Genomic DNA, 20,531 nt, shown 5'->3' with positions numbered 1-20,531 from the left:
TCCTTCCACAGTGTCCGAACATTTCCCAGTGCATTGTTGTTGAAGCTGGTCTGGCCGTACACATCCCGCACCATTTTTGAATCTCATCCCAAATCTCCTGAGTTTTTGTGCAGCTGGTGAACAGATGTGAGGCTGTCTCAACGTGTTCGTTGCATTGATGACACACCTTATCTTCATCGGCCAAGAGTACTCTCTTTTTTTCCAGATTGTCACACGTCGGGAGGCGATTCCGGAGTAATCTCCAAGCTGTTACAGTGGCTTTATGAGGCGCGGGCGTCTTCCAGACCTCCGCCATTCTCCTCTTGTCGGCAATGTGATGAGGATTCTCAATGTTCCTTGACTTGATGACATTGTAGGCTGATTTAGTGGTGTAAATGCCATCTGTTGTCTCTGTCCATTCCCATCCATCTTTATTACCTGCAGAAGGATGAAAATTTGCAATAAAACTTGTTAGTGACTCTACCGCCTTCCTCTCTCTTTTCCTGAGGTCCCTTCTCCATTTCAGATCCCATTCCCAGCTCCCCCCAACCCACCTCCCACATTCCCCCACGCAAGCCTCCCGATTGTTGCTAAGGTGGTAAAGCCTTGGGAAGGGAACTTTTAGCGGTTCCCCGCCCGCCCATGAATGTTCCCAGAACTTTGTAAGATTCTCATCTCCCAATTTCCTTTTCATTTTTTGAAAAAACCAGCTCCCAATTTCAGTTCCCCCCTTTTTAATCACCTTTGCCCACCAACCTGCTTTCGCCCTGCACCCATCTCTAAGCACCACTCCATCATCTCTCCAATCAAGAACACCATAAATTGAATTAACAACCCTAGTCCACAACAACTCCCCCCAACCCAGTACCTCCAAATCCACTTAAACACAAGAGCAAAATTCATCCATTCAAGGTTTCGAAATCCCAGTCCCCCTTCATTTTTACCAAGACACAACTCACCCCATTTGACCCACGCAATGTGATCATTGACTCCAGACCCTCCCCCCCAAACAAAGTTACGGCACAAATAAACAAGAGCTCTCACGGTTGATTTAGGAATAAAAGAGAACGAGAGTTGATAGATAGGTAAAGCTTGCAAAACAACCTTAACCAATGTAATTCTACCTGCCAGGGACAGCCGCGAATTCCTCCATCTAGCAATTCTATTTTTGACCTTCTCCACCAGATACTCCCAGTCGATGATGCTATTGAACCTGCCGCCAATCTTAATACCCAGAAATTTGAATGGCGTTCTGCCAACCGCACAGTGCAGTTTTCCTGCCCATCTTTCTGTTGTTGAATCATCCACGCCGATGCCCACAACACAGCTTTTGCTGAAATTCACCTTAAGTCCAGACATGAGTTCAAAAATCCTCAAGATATACCTGACAGCTTGGGCGTTCCCGTCCTGGTTCTCCAGAATGAAGATCGTGTCATCGGCGTATTGCAAGTGTGAAATTTTGACCTTGTCCTGGCCAATTTCAGCCGGTTGTAAAAGGTTTTCTCTAACTGCTCTGTCAGTCAAGGACTGTAAGCCTTCAGCTGCTATGAGGAACAGAAAAGGGGATAGTGGATCCCCCTGTCGGAGTCCCCTCTCAAGGCGAAACTCACCCGCCGGCGAGCCATTGAGGAGAACGCTTGCGGAGGCAGATGTGAGACATCCCTTGATCCATCTTCTCCAAATTGGATCGAAATTAAATCTATCGAGCATGATATCCAGATAGTCCCATTCGACCGAATCGTAGGCCTTTGCAAAGTCAATCTTGAAGAGAATTCTCCCATTCCTCCTCTTCTTAGCTTCGCAGATGGCTTCATTAAGAATGACCACGCCATCGAGAATAAACCTCCCACTGATAAAAGCGCTTTGGTTCTCTGAGATGATAGAATCCATGACCTTCTTCATTCTGTTCGCCAACACTTTAGCAACCACTTTGTACACGCTACCGATCAGAGAAATTGGACGGAAGTCATCAATATTGCCACATTCCTCCTTTTTCGGGATAAGAACGATAAAAGACGGATTACCACCTCTTGGGATCTTCCCGTACCTATGAAACTCTTTCATAAGAGTGATGAAATTCACCTTAATAGTCTCCCATGTCGATTTCCAGAACTTGAAATTGAATCCATCCGGCCCCAGGCTCTTGTTAGAGTCACAACTCCAAACTGCATCTTTGAGTTTTTCCTCCGTAAAATCCCTAACCAGTTATTCTCTGTCGGCCTCTGAGAGTCTACGTGCCGTGAAATCCACGGATATGGTTGGTAGAATCCTCCTTTTTTTCCGGAAGAAATTCTCGAAGAATTCCGTTACTTTGAATTTCAGAGTTGTCGGATTATCCCCCCACTGATTTTCGAACCACATTCCGGCGATTTCATTCCTTTTTCTTTGCCCATTGATGATTTTATGATAGAAGTGAGTATTCAGATCGCCTTCTCTAAGCCACCGAGACTTGGCTCACTGTGCAAGGAAATCATTCTTGTTTCTGCAATGAAGTAGGATTTGAGCTCTCACCTCATTCCTTTTAATAATCTCGTGATCCTCAAGGCCGAACACGTCATCAATCGTATCCCATTGTTGTAGCTATTCCTTTCCCCGGTCGATCTCATTATCGAAGAGACCAAAACAGTTCTTATTCCATTCTTTCAGAGCAAACTTCGTCCTTTTCAATTTCTCCTTGAAAACAAACCAGCCCCATCCCTCAACATTCTGCTCATCCCAAACATTCTGAACGACGGGGAGGAACTCCGGGTGAGAAGTCCATGCATTGATAAATCGAAACGGTTTTGGCCCCCAATCCACCGTCTTTGTCGAGAGTAATATTGGACAATGATCAGAGACCGGCCTCTGAAGACACCTGCCCACCGAAGATGGCCATGAGACATTCCAAAAATCATTGATCAGAAACCTGTCAAGTTTGCTTTTACACCCCCCATTTGCTTGATACCAAGTGAATCGCCTACCTTGTGTCCTAACTTCACACAACTCACTGTCCCGAATGAAATTGTTGAATCTCGACATATCAGAAGTGCCAAAAGACTCACCTCTCCCAGCCCTTTCACTTGCCTCCCGAATAACATTGAAATCCCCCATAATGCAAACACATCTATCCTTATTCTGTGCCGCCACAATCTGTAATTTGTCCCAAAGATCACCCTTTTCAGCAGAAGCTTGAGGGGCATACACATTAATGAGACAAAAGCTTTGGTTGCTTTCGACTCCATTCCCTTGCACGATCACTGCTCCCGCCGTATCCCACGTGCTTGTCGCCACAAATTTGTTTTTATTCCAAGCACAAAGTAGACCTCTGGATCTACCTTCGGCCCCCCTGAAAGCCATCTCGAAATTGTTCCGACCCCACCACCCAGAGCACAATGCTTCCTCCACAAATTCTATTTTAGTTTCCTACAAAAAACAGATATCAATCTTCTGTTGCTGAATAATATCTCGCACATCTCTCTTCTTCGCCGAACTCCCCAAGCCCCGTATGTTGTAGGACAGAAAATTCATGAATGACCATTTCCATCTTTTCCTAGGGCTTCTTTCCTTTGATTTTGTTGCGAAAATTGCTCATTCATGACAGAGTCTTGAACCGTGCTTGTCAGCCCTAATTTCTTGCCAAAATCCCAAATTTCTTTGCCTTCGTCAGTCTCTGTAATACCTTTGCTGTTGTCCCTTGATTTACGCTCTTTAGACTGGCCCTCCCCTGCGTTGCTAAAATCGGAGTCCATTTGGGCGATGAACTTTCCCCAATTCTTCTTGACATTGAGATTAGCTTGGAGCTTTTGTGACTTCTTCTCTTTTTTCTTATTGGCGATTTTCTGGGCTTGTTTCTCCCTGTTTGCTTTCTTATTGATTTCAGGGAGGACTTGATCTTCCTTATTCTTGTCGTGAAGAGCTCCCTCGACATTTCCCCCACTGCTCTCGATCCCGTTGCTCTGTTCCTCTATCAGTGGTAAGCTCTGTGTTTCATGGGGTGTGTTAGGGATAAGAGAAATCTCCCCCTCGTCCTTCTCATGCTTCTCTGTTTCCTGGCCGTGGTCTTGAATTTCGCAAACTGGGCTACCAAGTTGAGAATCAAACAGTTCACCATTTTTCTTTTCAAACTGGGCCGAGGGGCCCAACTGGGCTGAAATTGGTTGGCTTGTTTCAAATGTGCACTTAGGCCCATTAACGTATGGGTTGTCTATTTCTGCATCCCGTGACTGATTTGAATTCACCCCTCGATTTGAAAAAGACGGCGCACGCCTTCCTGTCTTAGACACGTTTCCACAATTTCCAAAACCCTCATCATTGCTTTGCATGGTTTTCAAAGCGACGCCATCAAAGTCCACCGTTCCTTCTTCCCTCTGATCTTCGGCGTCTGAGGCTTCTCCGATGACTGCATCCGCCGGCGAGCAATTGTCCTCCCATGACCAATCAGATTTCGATTCTGTCTGAAAAATCCTTCTATCGATGTCGCCGGGATTGTCCTTGCTGTCTCTAACTTCTTCCACCTGAACCAAGAATGAAATTCCCTCGATCCTACATTGCACAATTCTGTCCACCGAGAGTAATCCGGTTGAAATTTGGACTCTTGCTTCATCAAGTTTTTCTCTGAACCTTGTTCCTTCCTCCAGTTTGAGTATGAGACCGAACTTTGAACATGAAAGATCAAAGAATCTAGGGCTCCATGCATGGAGTGGGAGACCTATCCATCTCGTCCAAACGATTCGTTGAGAATTCACGTCGATGTTCCTCCATGGTCGACTCCATTGGAACCAGAATTCTCGCCACTCCTCGAACTCCTTCAACACTTTCTGGACTGAATCTTCGCATTGGCTCTGTATCAGGACCAGATTTCCGCCAAGAGAGTTCACTTTCAATTTTCCAACACATTCGATGCATGCTGCAACAGAAAGAAGAAAAAAAAATAAGAAAACCAGTTCACATTCAACCATTGCAAGTGCAAAAACAATAAGACATAGAAAATTCAAAAATCCAATTAAAATTGCATGATTTGAAGCTTAAGCAGTTTTCCACCAGAAAATGAAAGTAGACCTGTTACCTTGATCGTGATTTGGTGGCCAGACACAACTGCTTCGTCTTTCTCTAGCTCGTCTTCTCTGGAATCCACTTCTTCGTCGATGGATAAAGGTTTAAGGTTGAAGAGGGTGAAGAGACGATTCATATGGCCATCGGTTGTTAGGAAGCCCGCGTTTATACCAATTGTGGGGCCCACACCGATTAAAATAAAAAAAATTTAAAGAAACAGACGGCGTGAAATCAGCGTTAGGGCAAAGGACCCAATTGTTCGAAATTAATTAGTTCAGGGGTTTAGTTGGCCCAACTTCGACTATAAGGATCTAAACGTGATAAGGACCACCACGACATGAGCTTATTTGATACTTTTCCCTACTTATTTTTGGACTATACCCCACCAATTATAAATATCTTATTAGTTATTACCCTTACTTTTCACTTTTTTACCACTTTTAATACTGATTAAAATACTTTTTCATCATTCTCAATACACTTAACAATATTTTTTCTTAAAACCCATGCCACTCACTCATAGGAAGTTTTTTCATGGACAGAGAGAGTATATAAATATAAACATATTAATAAAAAAATTATATTTTGATTCATGTTCATGTTATGTAATTTGTGGTGTTTATGAATTATGACATATAAATATTTATATAAGACATGCACACCATAATATATATTTCTATTTTTTAATAGAAAGAAGGGTTAAGGTACAAATCCACCCCTGAAGTGGACACCCCTAGAGCGTATTACTCTTCATTCTCGACCTTGGCCCAAATACACCCCCAGAGTCCATAAAAATGGTGCATTTAAACCCAGAGAGTTAACGCCGTTATCTCTCCGTTAACTTTTTTTTTTTTAATTTAAATTATGGATTTCGCACCTTAAAACTTTTCCGGCCAGCCTTCGCCGGAACCCCGGCCTTCACCGCCATAAAAAACTCTTGGCTGCAGCTCCGGTCTCAACTCCTCCAGCTTTACCTCCCGTCGTGAACGCTCCACCGGCACCTGCCAATGAGCTCACCCCAGTGCCGACACCGACAACTTCCCCCCTCTGTTGTGTCATCGTCGCCGTCTCCCGAGTAAATTAAATTGTGTATTTTTCCGTTGAGGGCGCGCTGGAGTAGAGGGACACGCCGAAGAAATTTTTTCCGTCACTGAGGATGACGTCGGCGGGGAAATCGCGGTCAATTTGCCGGAGCCGACGGTGGTGAGCCATGGCGCGAGGTTGGTCACCGACATCTCGTTGGGGCTGTCGTTGCCAGCTGAGGAGGAGACGAAACTCCCCCCCTCGAAACAGCGACGTATGCGCCGATTGCAATGGGATCGAGGTAGTAAGGGGAGGAGATCCCCTCTCCGCCGCCGATTGGGATCGAAATCACGTCGACGCCACTTACAAAAAAAAAAGAATTTAAGTTAACTTGCGCTTTTACCCCACATTCTCGATCTTGGCCCAAATACACCCCAGAGTCCATAAAAATGGTGCATTTAAACCCATCAAGTTAATGGCCGTTTCTTGTCGTTAACTTGCTGGGTTTAAATGCACCCTTTTTATGAACTCTGGGGGTTAATTTGGTCAAGGTCGAGAGTGGAGAGGTATACGCTCTAGGGGTGTCTAGTTTAGGGATGAATTTGTACCTTAACCCTAGAAAGAATTGGAAGCTTCAACCCTAGAAAGAATTGGAAGTTTGTGCACTCGTGCTAATAATTGTTTTAATAACTAAAAAAATATGTGAAGAAGAGCTTGATTTGCAATGCATCACTCATGGTAGCTCATAATTTATATCTAAATTGCAAAATCATGCAGATAAATAAATTGAAAATTATTTCCAGACTGTTCAATGGAATAAACGATTCCAAAAAAAATGTGAAAACAAATTTAAACATGAAAGAAAATTATATCCTCAAACATAAGGGAGTGCAGCCAGGTACATTACCGAGTTTTCAACACAAAGTTCATGTAATTGTTACATACTCAATTAGTCGAGTTTCCAACATAAAGTTCATGTGATTGTTACATACTCAATTAGTCAATTAATAATTTTTTTATGCATACACATATAATAGAGATTGGCTTTTGAAGGTAACGCATATCGATGAAATGGGTAGCTTCTGGATTGACGAGAACAAAAGAATTTTACTATTTGATTGGAGAGAATGGATATTACTCTTAAAAATTTATTTCAGAAATCTATGCCAAATTTTACAAGAAAAAAATATTTTGAATAGAAAGTCGTAGGTAACTATACAATGTGTACATTCCTGAAATTTATGACTGCAAACATTTGTCATATATTGTATACTACGGGTGTGAAAACGTTAACACAATTTGGAGCTAAAAAACAAACATAAATTATATATATATTGATAGATTAATAATATTAAATATAAAAAAATTAAAGACTGTGCCACAGTGACTGGAACCTAGACCGTTGGAGCATATAACCACTCTGGCCAACACACACTCTAAAAATATATATTTTGATTCATGTTTATGTTGTGTGATAAATCCTAGAATTGCTGAAAATTATAACTACTATACTGAATCTAAAGAATTCGAGGCATTCGCATAAAGATGAAAATCGAGATCGAACCTTGATAACCATTATCTCCAAACAGAGGATATCTGATGCAGGTAGAAGCGTGAAATATATTTGATATTGATAAATATACGAACTCCGTTGATAACCATTGTATGCCGGAATACGTACAATAAGGGTTAATCCGTTGATTCACTCATGAATACCGGAAGAACACCGCGAGAAGGGAACAATCCCACCCTCTACATTTTAACTCTCAATTCGACTCCACTAAAACATAAATAAAACTCCTATTTATAATAAAACCCTAGACATCTAAAAGGAAACAAACTAACTTGACCAACAAGACAAATCAATAATTAAAGATATAATATATTATACAATTCTATCTTCATCATTCTCTCCATCCTTGAAACGATTCGTCCTCGAATCGGAAACGTCCTTGATGATGTTCTGCATAGGGTCGATCATATTGACCGTGTAGGAAGTCAAAGATCTCTCGATTCTGTGCTCGTAATTCCTTGAATTGTTGAGACAGAAGGTCGTCGCCACGATGGAGATAATCTTGAACATTCTGAACGGTTGATTGACGGGAGACATCGCGTAGGAGCGTAGCAAGGCTCTGGATACCAACTAATGCAGGTAGAAGCGTGAAATATATTTGATACTGATAAATATACGAACTCCGTTGATAACCATTGTATACCGGAATACGTACAATAAGGGTTAATCCGTTGATTCACTCATGAATACCGGAAGAACACCGCGAGAAGGGAACAATCCCACCCTCTACATTTTAACTCTCAATTCGACTCCCTTAAAACATAAATAAAACTCCTATTTATAATAAAACCCTAAACATCTAAAAGGAAACAAACTAACTTGACCAACAAGACAAATCAATAATTAAAGATATAATATATGATACGATTCTATCTTCATCATTCTCTGATATACCAACTGATGCAGGTAGAAGCGTGAAATATATTTGATATTGATAAATATACGAACTCCGTTGATAACCATTGTATGCCGGAATACATACAATAAGGGTTAATCCGTTGATTCACTCATGAATACCGGAAGAACACCGCGAGAAGGGAACAATCCCACCCTCTACATTTTAACTCTCAATTCGACTCCACTAAAACATAAATAAAACTCCTATTTATAATAAAACCCTAGACATCTAAAAGGAAACAAACTAACTTGACCAACAAGACAAATCAATAATTAAAGATATAATATATTATACAATTCTATCTTCATCAATATCTAAACTCAACCAACCATGCGTATTACTACAAATAAGAGAAAAGTTGAGCAACTCTTTAATTATCAAAAGATAATTTTTTTTGAGAAATCAAAATAATATAATTACAAACCAAATTAACACCTACCTTAATTTAATGCCAGAGATGATCGGCTACATCAATTTTGCATGTGCAAAGCCAAACACAGAAATAACTTGAATCCAAAATCCATTGATTGAAAACCAAACATTAACATAGATTGTCAAATAACTTAAAAAATAAACGAAATTTGTCGAATTGCAAAAAAGTAGATATAAAATAGGGAAAATAAATAAACAAAAGAATGCAAACACAACTAAAACTGCAATTTGTTTTGCTAGTAAAAAATGACCAATCAAAACTGCAGAAAAGGTTCTCACTGAGGACATGAAGGATTTGCTGATTAGCTTCTGCCATAAACTTACAGACTTATCTTGTGGATTCCTTATTCAATTTAAACATCTTAATAAAAGACAAAAAAAAATTAATTAGAGATATATTTGAATACAATATACTATATCAAATATATATATATATATATATATATATAGGGTTACATTCCATGACAACCACCTACTTATATGAAGAATAAAGACCACATCATATCCATTCATTTAATCTCTATCAATGGTCCATATAATTTCCTTATATGAATTTTGGTGTAATTAAATATTGATTACTTACATTATTTTAATCGCATAAGGACATATCTGTAATCCTAAAATTTTCAAGTTTGGTATGTTTAACAAATCCCGTGATTATCTCCATTTCTATTCTTGTGAGATCAAATCGTTGATAGCATGGATCAATATTCTTGGTTTCATCAAAGGACATATTAGTTTTGTTGAAGTTTGCACTTTGATTTAATCGCCCTTTTTCAGGTTCTCCGAATTGATTTTCCCTTTTCATTACACATAAATCACATTCGGCGAATCGAATTTAGACGAACACTGCTTATTTTACCTTTTGATTCAAAATCAAGTCCATTCGACGAACTTATCTATTTCAATGAACATATCAATGAACATTAGTATGTTCATTTGTTTTTATACGAACATTAATATGTTCATTTATTTTTATATGAACATATCGACGAACATTAATACGTTCATTTGTTTATTATACGAACATACCATCTCCCTCTCACATACCCGCATTCAGTTCTCTCTCCCTCTCGAACTCAGCCACCACGGCCTTCCTCTCTTTCCATTCTGGGACCTGATCTATTTCTACGAACATATCAATGAACATTAGTATATTCATTTATTTTTATACGAACATTAATATGTTCATTTGTTTTTATACGAACATATCGACGAACATTAATATGTTCATTTATTTTTTATACGAACATACCATCACGTTCATTGCGCAGTTCGTTCGTGCAAATATTGATTGTAAGTCAGAACCGTTACAATAATTAAGGTAAATTACTGTTACAATAATTAGGAAAATACAAATATATCCTTTTGCATATACAGATCCGCATTTCTTGATATTTAATCAGAACCGTCGGCTTTGGTGCATCCAACGAATGAGATCTTGTCTCCTTTCTCCACCTATATTTGTGTTTTCACGGAACTTTGCCCTATATATATATATATTTAAAATATATAATACTATAAAATATATAATAGGAATAAAATAGGCAATCAACAAGTTGTGCCTAAGGCTCTTTTTATACTAGTATAGATATAGATGATAGCTTATGCGAAAACTAAGATTGAAACACTAACTTCATATCAAACCAATAAAATATCGCATAGAGATGGTCTCCCGTGAAACTAGTTTTATGGTGAAACTGGCTTCACAATGACACTACTTCAACATACAAATGACACTTTAAAATGTTAAAGTGTCATTTGTATGTTGAAGTAGTGTCATTGTGAAGCCGGTTTCACTATAAAAACGGTTTCACATGCAGGAGTTTTTGTGTATCTCATAAATGAGTAAGAATAAATACTCCAAACTACTTAATTAAGTAGATAAAGTTTTCACATAATGCCACCTAATGTGTACAACAAGTCAAGTTGGGAGCAGATCAGTGAATGTATTGCCAGAAATTAGTGGTGAATTAATAGTATAAATTTATTTCTGAACTTTAGCTAAGAAACACAATCGCTACAGCAACCTATAAAGTATTAATTTTCACAGCCTTCTTCGGCTGGGAATGGTATAGCAAATCATGTGGTGAAATAGTAGAGATAGGTTTCTTGCTTATGAGGAAAATCAATCGATGGAATGAACGCCGGCCGGTCTCGCAAGAACGTCGGCGGCATTGTTGGAGATTTGTGGATTTCCAGCCACGAATCAATAGGGAAGGCAGTAGGCATGCTGGATATGAGTTATAAAGTTGCTGCATGCTGTGGGGTCACTGGGGTGTATAATATACGCATGCACTTATTCAAAATAAAATATATTACATTAAATTATATAATTAAAATGACTTTTCCTAACTTTTTTACTTGCTAATATCATTTTTCCAAAATTATATTGAAATAAAAACAATAATCAATTTTAATTGTTCATATTTTCAACTTTATATGAGATCATAATTATCTTAACAGAAAGGTTATAAGTGTTTTTATTTTTATTTTTATTTTTATGTATAAGTGAATTTTATGTAGAATATGTATGAATTCGCTGTATAAAGGTATAAATTATGAAAAATAAAATTTTGCTACCTTTGGGATTCGAACTCAGGACCATAAATCCATCCAACAGGATTACGAATAAACCGTAGATCTTGATGATCTAAGGGCTGAAAATGATTCTTATTTTATATCTTAATAAATGCTCTTAGTTTAGCCATTCCCTATATATATATATATATATATATATATTGATTTATGCCTAATTGTTCTAATTTTAAGGGGTTTGCATGTGCATATTTTAAGTTAAATCTTCTGGAAATTGGTGCGTTTTATGGTGTATTTTATGCTTTGCAGGAGATTTAGGTTTTCGAGATGAAGAGTGCAAATTTTGGAGATTTTGGGCTAAGAATCGTATTCATGCGCATACTCTGAACTGCAGAGCTGAAGGCCCGCGTCAGAGAAGTTGTCCAGAGCAGAGAAATGCGCTCTGTCGCTGCAGAGCAGAGAAATCCGCGGAATGTCAGAGAAGCGAGTCCCGCATGCCAGAGCAGCGAAATGGGAAGCCAGAAAAATGCGCCAGAGCGGAAGCCCCGCGCTGCAGAGCAGAGCAGATGCACTCGCCAGAGAAATCAAATCTCCAGAGCAGAGAAACCAATAGCCAGAGGAATCAATAGTCAGAGCAGAGGAATGCAGAGCAGAGAAATGAAGAGCAGAGAAATCATAAGCGCCAGAGAAATCATAAGCGCCAGAGGAATCCTATTCGCCAGAGAAATCAAAGCCCAGAGCAGCGAAGTCAACTAGTCAGAGAAATAAAAGCCAGAGCAGAGAAATCAAGAAGCCAGAGGAACCGAATGCCAGAGCAGAGAAATCAATAGACCCAGAGCAGCGAAGTCGCGCCAGAGAAATCAACATATCAGAGCAGAGGAATCACTAGTCAGAGGAATCAATAGCCAGAGCGGAAGCCGTTTCTCTGGCGAGAGCCGCGAATTCGGCCAGAATGGAGATGACTTGCAGCGCGCGTCATAGCTGGACTTACCTTCCTTTGCACGATTCTATTCCTTTTAGAGTCCGGCTTTGCATGGCAACTTCCATGGTGATCTAGAGGGATTTGAAGTCTATAAATAGGGCCATACTTTTCATTGTAATATCATACTTTGCCCTAATTTTTGGACGCCTTTGAGATCTTCCCTTGGCAGCCGAAAACTTAGGATTTTACTTGCTTTCTTAGTGCTTTCATAGTTTCGAGTTTTCATTGTTCTAGTTAGTTTTCAATTTGGTTTTGTTTAGTTTTTATTCTTGGATTGTGATTGAGTGACACAATTACACGTTCAAGACGTTTACGGTATTTCGTATTTCAATTCAATTTATTTTATTTAATCATGTTTACGTTTTTCATTCATGTTCATGCTTTCTTTTTAATTATGCAATTTAAATTATGCACTTTAGTTTCACGCCTAGATTAGAAGTCTTTAAATTTACAAGTATTTAATTTCATAAGTAGGTTTAATTTGAGTTGATTAAATTCTTGCCTAGGTTAAGTTTAAATTCAAGTCAAGTTTAATTTAAGTTTAAGTTTAAGTTTCAGTTTTTAAAATCAAACTCTTTACTGCTTTCTTTTATTGCTTTTTCCTACGATACTACTAAAAGCCCTTAAAGACTTTCCTTGAGAGATGACACTGGGTCAACTTACCATCACTAGGATGTCCTTGTTCTATTGCAAGTCAAACTAGAGGTGTTCTAGGTTGAGTCAAATTTTGGCGCCGTTGCCGGGGAAAGTTTTAAGCGTTTTAGTTGTGTCGTTTTTTTTACTTATTTAATTTTAAGTTTTTCTCGTTTTTGTTTTTACGTTTCTTCCACTCGGTGCGTTTAATCCGTTTGTTTAGTGTTGTGCATGTAGGGACGCCGTAGTCTTAAAGGCAAACTTGTGTCCCCGTTCCATAGTACGAGCGAAGGGATTTTCAGGAAGTATAGCTGCAAAGGAGTGTTCACCGAGGATAGCGTTGCCAGCTCTGCCAATTCCAGCTCTGACTCTGAACCTGAAGTTCCAGAGCAGACCGTAGAAGAGGAGGAAGCCAGCGCTGCCAAGTCCAACTCTGATTTTGAACTACCAGAGCAGAGCGCAGGAGAAGATGAACTAGATTCGCCAGCCAGCTCTGACTCTGAGTCTTCAGAGCAGCCAACGAAGGAGGACGCCAGCTCTGCCCGTACAGAGCACATGACAGAAACGGAAAAACAAGCTAAGGAGGAAGAGGCCAGCTCCGCCAATTTCAACCCTAAGCAGAATTTAAACGAGGAGATGGCCCAGAACATGGAGTATATGGGAGACTTCACCAGGCCGGTGATTGGAGATACCAACACGTCGGCAATCGTGCTCCCCACTGCTGTGAGAAACTACAATCTCAAACCCAATGACTCGAATTTGCTGCCGGTGTTCCACGGGATGCCAAGTGAGGATGCTCTGCAATTCATCCGAGATTTTTGCACACAAGTACAAACGATTCCTCTGCTTAGCCTCACGGAGGACCAACTCAAGCTCAAGTGCTTTCCGTATACACTTAAGGACCGAGCGAGGACGTGGATGCTAACTCTGCCGCCCAATTCTATCACTACTTGGGGAGATGCTTGTGAAAAATTCATGCTGAAATACTACCCAAGTCACAAGACACAGGAGCTGCGAACGAAAATAATGGAGTTCACCCAAGGAGTGGACGAGCCTTTGCATGAAGCTTGGGAGAGATATCAAGAACTCCTCCGTCAATGTCCACAACATCAATTTCCCAACGTGATGTTAATGCAATTTTTCTACGATGGGTTAGTAGAAACTGCCCAATTCATGGTGGACAGCACTGCAGGAGGTAACATAGCTCGGAAGACTGCAGCAGAGCTGAAGGAGATATTCAAGACCTTAGCCGAGAGCTCACAACAGAAATCAGTCCGTGGGAAAAGAGTTGAGGCCAGCTCTGTGACGCAACAGTTTGAGCTGCAGAAGCAAGTAGCCGATCTTGTGAGACAAGTGGAACATCTTAAGATGGGCAAGATGGAAACTCCTTCCGTCCCGGTGCAGAATGGCGAACCTTGCGGAATATGTGGAGATTTCAGCCATGCAGTCAATGAGTGCTACAGAATGGGCGAGTTTACTCCGGAGGGTGAAGCTGAAGCCTATGATGCACAAGGATTTCAGAGCTATAATCAAATGCAGAGCAGACATGGCTTCGTGCAAAACTACAATCAAGGACAGAGCTATAATCAAGGACAGAGCAGACCACAATTCGAGCAGCACTATAATCAAGGGCAGAGCAGACCGCAGAATTATAATCAAGGTCAGAACGTCAATAATGGATGGAGAGGTCAGCAGCCCTGCCCACCGCAACAAAATTTTCCCCAACAATATCCACCGAGGTATCAACAACAAGGGAATTTTCAGCCTTCGCAGCAACATGCTCAGCCCCAGAAGTCATCACTTGAAGATACTTTGCAAGCTTTCATGGAGATTAGCAAGCAAAATATGGAGATGACTAAGCAGAATATGGAGTCTCAAGCATCCACCATAAAAAGACTTGAGACCACCGTAGGGCAACTGTCGGACACCTTGAATCAATTGCAACAACAACAGCAGCCCGGGAAATTTCATGGTCAACCTCTACAAGGTCACCAAGCTTTAGCTATCACTGCTCTCGAAGAGCAGACTTGGATACCGGAACAAACATGGATTCCGGAGCAGACCAGGGTACCAGAGCTAACGAGGATGCCGGAACCGACTACGGTACTAGAGCAGAAGAAGGTAACAGCGCTGCCCAGTCCAGCCCTGCCGAGTGCAGCGCTGCCCAGCTCAGCACTGCCAGATCCAGATTTGCAGAATTCAGCCCTGCCCAAGTCAGCCATGCAGAACTCAGTCCTACAAGACCCAAACATGCAGAACTCGGTCCTACAAGATCCAATCTTGCAGAGCCCAGCCCTGCCGAAACCAGCCATGCAGAATTCAGCTATGCAACCTTCAGCACTGCAGATTCCAGCACTGCAGAATCTAACACTTCAGAATCCAGCTCTGTAGGAGCCAGCTATGCCAAGTCTAGCTCTGTAGCATCCTGCCATGCGTAGTTCAGCTATGCAAAATCCGGCCCCGCAGAGTGCAGCCTTGCCAAGTGCAGCATTGCAATGGTCAGTCATGCCAAATCCAGTTCTGCAAAACTATGGCATGAGAAAGGCACCTAAGCTGATAAGGACGCCAGAGCTAAAAAGAGCACCAGAGCTGAGACGAGCGCCAGAGTTGATAAGGCGGCCAAAGCTAACTCTCCACAAGTCCACTACGCCGTATCGACCACCGAAAGTTGTCCAACGTTCCAGCCCACCTCTGCCACCACCGATTGTTGATCTAACCCAACCTTTACCGAAGCAAGGAGATCCTGGCAGCTTTATTCTTAGTATTGGTTTGGGTAGAGCTGGAGAGTTCTCAGGAATGTTAGACTTAGGTGCGGCAATCAATGTAATGCCGTTTGCTATTTTTCAGAAATTGGACAGAAAAGAAGATGAGTTGAAATGCACGAATACGAGAATTCAGCTAGCCGATGGCGCAATTAGCAGCACCCGTGGCGTTTTAGAGGATGTCGAAGTCACGGTGAGAGGAATTAAAGTGCGGGCAGATTTCGTGGTGCTTGATGCAGGGCAGGGCGTTATAGGAGAGAATGGACATTGTTATACTCAGACGACCTTTTATGGCTACTACCCAGACTCGCATTGATGTGGGATCTGGAACTGTGAGTATGGCGGGGTCCGGTAGATCGGTAACGTTCTCGATTTTCGATAAGAAGCCTGTTATTCCTACCTCTTTAATGCAATTATGTTCTTTTGTTGAGATTTCTGACCATGTGGAAGAAGTGGGAATTTCCAGCACTCCAGCTCTGCCAGTTTTGCCAAATCTATCTAGCACTCCAGCTCTGACGAGCCCAGCTCTGATGAGCCTCGCGCTGCCCATCCAGCCTGCTTTGATGAGCACCTGCACGGAAGAGGAAAATGAGGCGCCGATGTTTAGATCGGCAGAGCTGTCTCGAGAGCAAGAAGGTGCGGTGCTAAAGGATGTGTTTGACCCTGGTGCAGTTGAGTTGTACATGGAAAATGCGAAGGAGAGTTTCAAAGTCAAAGGTCATCGCATGAAATCCTACTATGGGCGGAGTACTCCGATGGAGGTGAAGTCTCAAGCCCTGCACGATCCTCATTGATGAATTAAAACTGAAGTCGGGCTGGCGACTCTAAATCTAGAGCTTGGTGGGAGGCAACCCACCGTTGGTTTGTTTATGTTTTTCTTGTTTGGTTTTTCTTGTTCTTTTCTTGTTTTTAGTTGTTTGTTTTGCGTTTTTCCTAAGTTTTGGTTGCTATGCGGATACTATGATGCTTGGTGTGCATGTCTTGTTTTCAGCGCTGCAATTCTCATTATGCCGCCAGCGCTGCTGCCACCACTGCTACTGCACGCCAGCGCTATACTTCTCCGCGCTGCTCTGCCAACGCTATACTTCTCCGCGTTGCTCTGCCAGCACTGCCCTGATGCAGCGTGGCCACTCTTTCCTCTGCAAGGCCACAAACCTCAATTTTCGCCGCCTCTCACGATGGTTCAGCTTTCCCATGCCGATAATCAGGGACGTTTTCTACACTTTTCTTCTCTCTTTTATGCCCTGAGGACATGGCATGATTTAAGTGTGGGGGGGGGGAGTTTTGTGGCTTATATTGAAAATTGGGCGAAATTGATTTTTCTATGCTTAGTTTTTGGTCTCGAATCTTGCTAATTTTTATGAATTTGTGGAAGTGTAGATGGTTTTCGATGCGAATTTCGGGTTTGTGAATGAATGGTGGTTATTCTTGTTTTACTCTTGATATATGTTTCTTGTTTATGCAAAGAATTAAGAGTTTTTGTTGCAACATGATTGTAAGTTAGTAAAACGTGATTTGTCCGGTAGATGCGAGAAGGAGTGTTGTCATTGTGATTGCCTACGATCGTATCTTATCTGTGAAATGTGAAAAATGTTGGACGAATTGCCAACCCTGAAAATGCCAGCTCTGAAACATCTGGCCTGTTCTAAAACGTGACAGCTCTGAGTCTCTGCTCCTCTAGTCTAACTATGAGCATGGGAAACCACGTGAAAAGACTTTGGAGTACATTCAAATGGTTTTCATTTCACGAATTATGGCTCAACTGTCGAAAATCTTAAGCACACAAAGTGTGAAAAATGGTGATATTGATTATAAAGGCGATCACATTAGGGAATTCACTTCTAGCGGAGAATTGGGTCTGATCGAATTGCTTACATTACTCTTTTGTTGCTTCTTAAACTTTGAGTTACTTGCATGATCGAGAGATGTGTGTTGATTGTAAATATATGAATTGACTTTGTGAATGATTGGATGGAAATTAGCATTGTTGAAATCAATCTCTTCCTATGATTCATACGGATTTTGCTTGAGGACAAGCAAAAGGCTAAGTGTGGGGGGGGGTTGATTTATGCCTAATTGTTCTAATTTTAAGGGGTTTGCATGTGCATATTTTAAGTTAAATCTTCTGGAAATTGGTGCGTTTTATGATGTATTTTATGCTTTGCAGGAGATTTAGGTTTTCGAGATGAAGAGTGCAAATTTTGGAGATTTTGGGCTAAGAATCGTATTCATGCGCATACTCTGAACTGCAGAGCTGAAGGCCCGCGTCAGAGAAGTCGTCCAGAGCAGAGAAATGCGCTCTGTCGCTGCAGAGCAGAGAAATCCGCGAAATGTCAGAGAAGCGAGTCCCGCATGCCAGAGCAGCGAAATGGGAAGCCAGAAAAATGCACCAGAGCGGAAGCCCCGTGCTGCAGAGCAGAGCAGATGCACTCACCAGAGAAATCAAATCTCCAGAGCAGAGAAACCAATAGCCAGAGGAATCAATAGTCAGAGCAGAGGAATGAAGAGCAGAGAAATCATAAGCGCCATAGGAATCCTATTCGCCAGAGAAATCAAAGCCCAGAGCAGCGAAGTCAACTAGTCAGAGAAATAAAAGCCAGAGCAGAGAAATCAAGAAGCCAGAGGAACCGAATGCCAGAGCAGAGAAATCAATAGACCCAGAGCAGCGAAGTCGCGCCAGAGAAATCAACATATCAGAGCAGAGGAATCACTAGTCAGAGGAATCAATAGCCAGAGCGGAAGCCTTTTCTCTGGCGAGAGCCGCGAATTCGGCCAGAATGGAGATGACTTGCAGCGCGCGTCACAGCTGGACTTACCTTCCTTTGCACGATTCTATTCCTTTTAGAGTCCGGCTTTGCATGGCAACTTCCATGGTGATCTAGAGGGATTTGAAGTCTATAAATAGGGCCATACTTTTCATTGTAATATCATACTTTGCCCTAATTTTTGGACGCCTTTGAGATCTTCCCTTGGCAGCCGAAAACTTAGGATTTTACTTGCTTTCTTAGTGCTTTCATAGTTTCGAGTTTTCATTGTTCTAGTTAGTTTTCAATTTGGTTTTGTTTAGTTTTTATTCTTGGATTGTGATTGAGTGACACAATTACACGTTCAAGACGTTTACGGTATTTCGTATTTCAATTCAATTTATTTTATTTAATCATGTTTACGTTTTTCATTCATGTTCATGCTTTCTTTTTAATTATGCAATTTAAATTATGCACTTTAGTTTCACGCCTAGATTAGAAATCTTTAAATTTACAAGTATTTAATTTCATAAGTAGGTTTAATTTGAGTTGATTAAATTCTTGCCTAGGTTAAGTTTAAATTCAAGTCAAGTTTAATTTAAGTTTAAGTTTAAGTTTCAGTTTTTAAAATCAAACTCTTTACTGCTTTCTTTTATTGCTTTTTCCTACGATACTACTAAAAGCCCTTAAAGACTTTCCTTGAGAGATGACACTAGGTCAACTTACCATCACTAGGATGTCCTTGTTCTATTGCAAGTCAAACTAGAGGTGTTCTAGGTTGAGTCATATATATATATATATGAGTTAATATATAGATATGGCCACTTTCATATTGTAAAATTAAAATTTATCCACTAACATAAAAACTTTAAAATTTGGCCAGATTTGATGTAAAAGTATAATTTTACCCTTAACATAAAAAATTAAAAAATGGCCACACACCCTCCCTCTCTCACACGCCATTCTTTCCATCCTCTCTCTCTCTCTCTCTCATGCGGTGGCCGATGAGAAACGTCGCCGTCTATCTCCACCGCCGCCTCTCCACCGCCTTCACCTCCATCGACGTCGCCGCTAGCCACATGCCTCAATTCAAGTGGTAAAAAGAAGGCAAATTCCTTCTCCCAGTTCTGGCTCCATGGGCAGAGCTCCGCCATCGGCTTCAACCTGCGGCTAGAATAGTTCTCTCTCTTTCTTCTCTATCTCTCTCTCTCTGTTAGTCTCGACCACCGCCGCCAGCTTCAGATTCAAATCTGTAGAGAAGAGAAGCAAATAAGATGTTGGACAAAGAGTCGACCTCTTGCCAGTCTTCTAGAGACGGCGACTGAGAGATGTTGGCGATTTCAAACGAAGAAATTAGGGCTCGATTTTGTATAATCCGGAGTTGTAAATTTCGAGGAGAGAGATGGAAGATGAGAGAGTTTGGGGGCAAGGGCTGATAGCGACGCCGCCGTCGCCGAAGTCGGCCATGGCAGAGATCGTGCGAATTTGGAGTTGTATAATTCCTAATGCAAAAGAGATGGAAGATGAGATTACAATTAGGGTAATTCCAGATTATACAATTCGAGAGATGTAATTGTGATGTGCGAATCTGGAGTTGTATATACAAAGGATGACTAATTCCTTCAATTAGGGTAATTCCTAATTCCTAATTCTTCAGACAATTCTCTATGCGTTCAGATTCAATTTTATACGAAGCGCGTTGGACTTTGTTAGACTAATTTTTTATGTGGTGATATATGAATTTTATTTGAGAGATTTAATTGATTGAAAGAGAAAAAAAATTTATGATTAATGATGTTGAATTCACAATTAGGTCTATGAATTCACATTTTAATGTTATTCAATTCACAACCAGATCTATGAATTCACAACATAATATTCTCGAATTCACAACCAAATCTATGAATTCACAATTTAATGTTCTTGAATTCACAAC

General features: G+C 40.9%; 1 protein-coding gene across 1 annotated transcript; it reads right to left on the bottom strand.

Annotated features, from left to right (window-relative positions):
- Positions 1 to 2,559: 2,559 nt before the first annotated feature.
- Positions 2,560 to 3,315, bottom strand: LOC130994338 (uncharacterized). The gene has a single exon (XM_057919386.1). The coding sequence runs from the start codon at positions 3,313 to 3,315 to the stop codon at positions 2,560 to 2,562; it is 756 nt and encodes a 251-aa protein (XP_057775369.1).
- Positions 3,316 to 20,531: the final 17,216 nt, after the last annotated feature.

Source organism: Salvia miltiorrhiza, chromosome 7 (genome assembly GCF_028751815.1).
Source record: "Salvia miltiorrhiza cultivar Shanhuang (shh) chromosome 7, IMPLAD_Smil_shh, whole genome shotgun sequence".
NCBI classification, from domain to species: domain Eukaryota; kingdom Viridiplantae; phylum Streptophyta; class Magnoliopsida; order Lamiales; family Lamiaceae; genus Salvia; species Salvia miltiorrhiza.
The sequence above is the reverse complement of the archived record's forward strand: the minus strand, read 5'-3'. Positions and strand labels throughout refer to the sequence as shown.

Excerpts from the sequence above, each read along its gene's own strand:
- LOC130994338 (XM_057919386.1), bottom strand. The coding sequence starts at position 3,315 with ATGGCTTTCAGGGGGGCCGAAGGTAGATCCAGAGGTCTACTTTGTGCT.